General features: G+C 36.8%; 1 protein-coding gene across 1 annotated transcript in view; it reads right to left on the bottom strand.

Moving 5' to 3' along the window:
* The window catches only part of ADGRV1 (adhesion G protein-coupled receptor V1), a 614,529-nt gene that overhangs the window by 390,202 nt on the left and 216,900 nt on the right, over window positions 1-7,427 (bottom strand). Inside the window, exons 60-64 of the mRNA XM_023215075.2 lie at window positions 6,511-6,628; window positions 4,233-4,356; window positions 2,770-2,908; window positions 2,205-2,387; window positions 1,717-1,949 (exon numbers count right to left, since the gene is read on the bottom strand). Of these exons, the coding sequence (XP_023070843.1) occupies window positions 1,717-1,949; window positions 2,205-2,387; window positions 2,770-2,908; window positions 4,233-4,356; window positions 6,511-6,628 (797 nt within the window). The remainder of the gene's footprint in view (window positions 1-1,716; window positions 1,950-2,204; window positions 2,388-2,769; window positions 2,909-4,232; window positions 4,357-6,510; window positions 6,629-7,427) is intronic.

Genomic DNA, 7,427 nt, shown 5'->3' with positions numbered 1-7,427 from the left:
AGAGAAGAGAAGAGAAGAGAAGAGAAGAGAAGAGAAGAGAAGAGAAGGAGGAGGAGGAGAAGGAGGAGAAGGAGAAGGAAAGAGAGAGGAAGGAAAGAAGTGAAGGAAGGAAGAAAAGAGGAAGGAAGGAGAAAGAAAGAAAAATAAAAAAGAAAAGTATTTCAATTTCTACAGAAACCAATCATAATCAATTTCTCTATCTTTAATATAGATGGTAGTTTACTTCTGTAATGATACTTCTGCAAAAGAAGTTTTTTTTTAGATTAATATTATTCCCATCAAACAAAGCTTCAACTTCCAGGGCTTCAAAATATGACTTTAATTCCTGATGCTAAAAAACAGCGATAAACTATTTTAATCCTTCATTCAATTCCCAAATTCTATTCTGGTATTTATACCCTACCTAATGTTGAAAGGTTGAAAGTTGGTGAATCAAATATAAGGCAAAATTATAAAACTGAGGTTTGGACTATTAAACGATGAGTAACTGTTATCAGTAGTCTGAGACGGGCTGTAGATTAGCGAGTTGTACTACTTACCTTTTGAGATCAAAGAAAACCTAGAAATTTATCTGGAAGGCAAAACTTGCTTCCCCAGAATTAAACTTACATAGAAACTGCTTTTTAAAAAAACAGTAGCAAAGAAGACAAAATCCTCAAGCTCTAGCTGGTTAATAACACAAATAGGATCTCACATTAAATAAGCTTTTACCAAATTGCATTTATTTAATTAAAATAGTCAGTGATCAGCTCAAACTTTTTACTATATTTACTAGGAGTACAAATTCACTCTCACTGCCAGGCACAGAAGCATTTTTGGGAAATTTAAAATTTGAAGGGTATGTGAGCCCACAATATATTTTTTTCCCAGATGGGATGATATACACTTAAGTCACTGAGTGACATATTTTAGTTTAAAAAAGTTTTTAAAGCATGATATTCACATTACAAATGCAAAAATATTTTCATGCACAAGAAAAATGTCTTTGTGATTCTTCTAAATGCAGGCATTATTCTAGTTGAAGGGCCCACCCATCTGCTATCCGGGCAGAGGTGCTGGTAGGTCTCTCTCAACCTGTGCACTGCAGAACCTGTGAGTATTTAAACATGCTAAAGATGTTTTTCCACTTCATCAAATCTGCCCCACTAAATCAGGGAATGAAAGAGACTCATTATGGTTAATTCATGATCTTCCTTGAAAACATGGTGCACAGTAATGGCCAACTAGCTTTCACTCAAAATTTTCCCCACTTTAAAACTATGGGGCAAGCATCTATGTCATTCACCCACAGAGAAAACAATACAGCCTTCAGATGCACAAAGGAAAGAAATCCCTCCCTCCAGCCCTTTCACAAGTATGGAAATCAAAAGCAGCAAATTCAGCCACACCAGTTGACCTCTGATTTAGAGAGCTGTTAGGCTGTTTCTTCACCAGTTAGAAGCCCATATCATATTCAACTTCCTGGCCACCCAGAATGAGTCCACACAATAGAAACACATACTTTCAACTTTCAGAGGGAAGTTATATTTGAGAAAATTTAAAATAAAAAAGCAGTCATTGTCATAATTTCCCTTCTATGACCTGTTCTAATGGAACACAAATCTGAGAAACAGTAGGGAAAGAACTGCTTTAGAGCTCAGTATCAATCTCTACACGATAGAACTTTCTCTCTCTCTGCTTTTTGCTTTCTTTTTCATAATTTCCTTTCTACTTTACCTTCCCTGGAGTTCCACCTTTGTAATTGTTAGAGAAAATTCCTCTGGGCCTTCAGGATGGTCATCATCAAGGATTTCAACTTGCAGACTTTTCCTCATCTCCCCTGCTTCAAAGAGGAGTTCCCCGGCTGCAGGAACAAAATCCAAGCCTGCTTCCGCTGTCCCGTTCATCGTCTCGTACCAGAGTCGCACGCGGCCAAAAGCTCCACCGGAACGGATGATTGTGATGTTAACCTATGCAAAAAGCATTTTCTTATTTGATTTGGAGGTTTAACCTATCAGACAATACTATCTCTAACTAAAGGTTCTATTTACCAAGATTGTGTTAAAATTACATATAAGGTTATAAAATTATATACATTATATGCTAAGATAATGATGTTTGGAGCAAATTAATCAGTTTGTGAAAAGTTTGGAATAGAAACAAGAAAACATTTTAATATGTAAAAATAAAAATGATATTAAAATCTTAAGCATTTCATACTATACCCTCTGTGCTTCTGACACTCGAAGTTGCTCATGTGAAAAGGCAAATCGGCCATAGGGAGAGTCGCTGGCCACCATCGTGATGTTGGCAGTGCTGCTGGATTCACTCAGAACTCCTCCCTCACTGATGGCAGTGAGATGAAACTCATAGAAACTTTTTTCCTCGGGAATGTCATCGTTCAAAGCCTAGAGAAAGACAAAGAGTCATCGACAGTAGAATCTGTGAAATTTCAAGAAAAACTCCTAACCTCTAAATAATAAAAGATTTTGTAATAATAATCTCCTCCCCATTCCCACTTTTAACCCCACACACAGGCACCTCCACAATAACAAATGCTGTCATATTAACCTTCTCTCCAGTCCCCATTGTCATCCACACACACACACACACACACACACGCACACACACATGCATGTGCATGCCAACAACCATAAATGCTGGAATATTCACCTCCTCCCCACTCCCCACTTCTAACCACACACACACACACACACACATATGCTCACACCTGCACACACACCAGCACACAGAGTAAAGGGCATAACAGAAACCAGCTAATATTGATACCTGTATTACTACAATGACTGCAGACTGTCCATCTCGCATTGTCAGTTTTCCTGATGTTTCAGCAAATTCCCCCATGGAAGGAGGGAATATCCTCCAGAACACTGTGACCTCCCCCAGAATCCCTGGGCCACGAACAAGGCTATAACAATAAACAAATGTATATCCAATACATTTCAATTGAAGGTACTTTTCTTAAACATTTTCTCTTTTAACAGTAATCAATTTTCATCCATTTCAGTAAGAGTTCTCTTTTAAATAACCTCATCTACTACCAACTATAAACCAAAGAAAGTCTTAAAGTTCCAAGATAGTAACACCCAAAGTATTAAGCTAGTGTAAATCTATCTTGACAGGAGTACAGGCAAAAATTTATCACTAAAAGCACAAAGTTTAAAGAAATAAAAAGAAGTATTCATATGTATAGGCTTTTCACTTAACACGAAAGGTACAAAATATGAAAAGTCTAAGTTCTCTAAAGACTGGAAGACCCTTCATATAAGGGCATGCTGATGGGAAGGGATAGCCTTACTTCTGTATAACTACCACGAGGATAAAGTATAAAGTCAAACTCAGCTAAGCCACTGATAGTTGCTTCCCATCCCTCATAAGAAAATTTCAGAGAAACAAACTTGCCTATGATCATGCTAATTTAGTTATACGATAGGCCCTGATATGGTTTGGCTCTGTGTCCCTACATAAATCTCATGCTGAAGTGTGACCTCAAGTGTTGGAGGTGGGGACTGGTGGGAGGTGACTGAATCATGGGGACGGAATTCCTCCTTGCTGTTTTCGTGATCAAGTTCTCACGAGATCTGGTTGTTGAAAAGTAGGTAGCACCCTTCCACTCCTTCCTCCTGCTCCAGCCAGGTAGGACGTGCCAGCTCTCCTTTTGCCTTCTGCCACAATTTTAAATTTCCTGAGGCCTCACCAGTCATGCTTCCTGTACAGCCTGCAGAACCTTGAACCAATTAAACCTCTTTTCTTCGTAAATTATTCAGTCTCAAGCAGTTCTTTATAGCAGTGTGAGAACAGACTAATACAGACCGATTTTAGAACACTTGGAAGCAAAATGTTTGGTCCTTATGATTTTCTAAGGAATGATTTTGTAGCTAAGACACACAAGCTTGCAGAGATGAAGTAACTCCCTTATGTCACATGTTTAGTAACAGAACAGAGGTGAAAGCATAGATTTTCTGATCTCAACTCCATGTGTTTTCCTTGGTGTAAATTGTGCAAATCACTCAAGAGTCAGAAACCTTCTCATGATCTAACATCAAGATAGGTCAGGATATTATTTCAATTTCTGCCCAAAACTTGTTCTCCTCTCCACAGGATGTTAACAGTATATAGGATGTTAATGCTTGAAGACTATGTATGTATTGAGAATGATGGATTTAAGATTAATTATTTAAATAAAACTTTGTAACCCCCACATAGGCAAAGAAAAATCATGAAGTCCTTACCTGATAATAGCGGTACCATTATATTTTGCTGAGGGTTCCCCAATGAGGATGTGCCTAGATGACGGAGCTATCCCAACTTCTCCTGATGCTCGCTTATCACCCCGAATAATTATTGATGCACTACCTAAATTCAAGATGATATAGACCGCTTTGTAGCAGATGCACACAAGCACTTAGTATATGCCTGGCAACTTTCTAAGCACTTTACACACAGGAATCTAGTTCATTCTCATGACTCTCATGTAAGTTAGATATTAATATCCTCATTTTACCTATGATGACACTGAAGCACACTGAGGTCTTGAAGACATGGATGCAAATCACTTGCCCAAGATTACATTTTAATGAAAGGGGCAGAAAGAAACTTGGCAGTAATTTCCCTATCACTCTCATGAAAAGCAAGGGCTCCTCTACCATTGGCATTAATTTGCTTCTATAGTAACCATTTTGCAGCTCACTGCAATTGGCTACACAGCTATGTCAACTGGCTATGTGGCCAAAGCAAGGCTTCTTCGGTGCACTTTTCCATTTTTATTTTTCTGACTCTATCATTTGACTGTAAGCATTTATAAACCTGTGTCAAATATTTCTACAAAGATGAAATAAAAAACGATATCAAGTATTTGGGTATCCATATAACTTAGCAGAAACTTAAAGAAAATTGTTTCCAGAAACACACATTAGGGGTTCATTACACAAAGAGCTAGATCACTATACTCTCATTTTGCTTGACAATGGATTAATGGAATCAATAGTGGCTTGTCACAGCAAGTGTCACAGTCAGACAGAACTATATTAAGAATTAGGTGCAATGGATCACACCTGTAATCCCAACACTTTGGGAGGCTGAGGTGGGAGGATCCCATGAGCCCAGGAGTTCAAAACCAACCTGGGCAACATAGGGAGACTCCATCCCTGCAAATATAAAAATAAATTAGCTGGGCATAGTGGCACATGCCTGTAGTCCTAGCTACTCAGGAGTCTGAGGTGGGAGGTTTGTTTGAGCCTGGGAATTGAAGGCTGCAGGAATCTGTGATCACACCACTGCACTCCAGTCTAAGTGACAGAGCAAGATCCTGCCTCCAAAAATATTTTTTAATATGGTAAATGATTTATCCTGATCCAATGATATATTCTTCTATGTTTAATTAGCCTATGTGACATCTGTCATTTTAACATGATATGGATAACTAAAGACCTATGAAAGAGTTAACTAAAGCTAACTAAAGACTTATAAAAGAATATGGTGCAATGATATGATTCCCTTGTTGGAAAATATACTAAATGAAAATGCAGAAAGAATAACTACCCTAAGTATATACAGTGATAGATACTCTACAATTCTAAAAATTTCCTTGGACATGAAATCTGCTTTTAGCCACAGACCCTTGCATAGGATGGAGTTCTTGATGGCAAAAAAGAAATGTAACAATCACCAAATTTTCATGCTAAAAGTTTCTGAACCAGTTTTTTATGGTTGGTTATTATTGTTTATAGCACAATAAAACCATTTGAGAATCATTAATTTTTTCTCTATGGATCCAAGAAACAAATCATCATATCAACTGGAGGCAAATGAGAATTAAAATGCCTGTTTCTGAAATGTCAAAATATCTGAGTAACTACTTTCAGATGAAAATAGATGTACATAGGCTATAATGCTAAACATAATATGAAACATTTAAAAATAGTTTTATTACAAAGATAATGTGTGATAATTGTAAATGTGTTTTAAAAATATAGGTAATCAAAAACCACTATTAACATTTCAAATCAATAATTCCAACCTCATGTAAGACATGCACATGACAAAACAGATTACATTTAGCATGTTGTAAAATCTGTTTTCTTAATGTTACTATTATCCATGTAGTTATGTGTTCTTAATTTTTAATGTAATTAACAGTTTTTCCTGTTATGTCACGTTGAATGGCTGCATAGTATTATAACACATTTAACTAGTCTCCTACTATTGGACCACTTGGAAGCTGACATATTTTATTTTACATTTTATAAACACTGCTACAATAAACATCTTCATTAAAAAAAATTACACAGCTAAGCAGTATGAAATCTTTGACCTATGATCTTACCAAGATTGGATATTGTAATTTTAATTTAAAACATTCTTAACCTTTAATACTTGTGGAAAATGGTATCTGTATGTTTTAGGAATTATAAAACCTAACATTGCCCATTTTTGTAACTATGGGTTATTTTATTACATTTTTTTCTGAGAATTTACTTTTTAATTTCCAAAAATGTGAATTTCTCTTACCTTTTACTGGAGATATTTCTGCCTCATCAACTGATATCAGCTGAACGGTGAAACGCCTGTCCTCTTCCAACACTGTGTCTTGAAGTGTGTGCAACACAATGGTCTTCTGGGACTCAGTCTACATCCAATAACAGAAACAGTGCATTTTCCAGATTAACCAAAGCCAAAGTCTGAATGTTGTCATTAAGCAGAATAATGTTTATGTCCATAATCACTTTTTTTTTTTTTTTTTAGTTTTTAATTTTTTTAGTTTTTTTTTATTATTATACTTTAAGTTCTAGGGTACATGTGCATAACGTGCAGGTTTGTTACATATGTATATCTGTGCCATGTTGGTGTGCTGCACCCATCAACTCGTCAGCACCCATCAATTCATCATTTATATCAGGTATAACTCCCCAATGCAATCCCTCCCCCCTCCCCCCTCCCCATGATAGGCCCCAGTGTGTGATGTTCCCCTTCCCGAGTCCAAGTGATCTCATTGTTCAGTTCCCACCTATGAGTGAGAACATGCGGTGTTTGGTTTTCTCTTCTTGTGATAGTTTGCTAAGAATGATGGTTTCCAGCTGCATCCATGTCCCTACAAAGGACGCAAACTCATCCTTTTTTATGGCTGCATAGTATTCCATGGTGTACATGTGCCACATTTTCTTAATCCAGTCTGTCACAGATGGACATTTGGGTTGATTCCAAGTCTTTGCTATTGTGAATAGTGCCGCAATAAACATACGTGTGGATGTGTCTTTGTAGTAGAATAATTCATAATCACTTTTAAGGGTGTCTTTTTTTGTCACTAGAATTATAAGTTGCACCTAGAAAGAATTACTCCACAAAAATCAGTTCTGAATACAAATTCCATTTGGGTTCTTTATGGGGAAAATGGGAAAAGAATACAACCACTAAATTTACTGAAAAAT

The sequence above is a fragment of the Piliocolobus tephrosceles genome, chromosome 4, assembly GCF_002776525.5.
Source record: "Piliocolobus tephrosceles isolate RC106 chromosome 4, ASM277652v3, whole genome shotgun sequence".
NCBI lineage: Eukaryota > Metazoa > Chordata > Mammalia > Primates > Cercopithecidae > Piliocolobus > Piliocolobus tephrosceles.
Note: the sequence above shows the minus strand (reverse complement) of the source record. Positions and strands in the feature narration are given on the sequence as shown.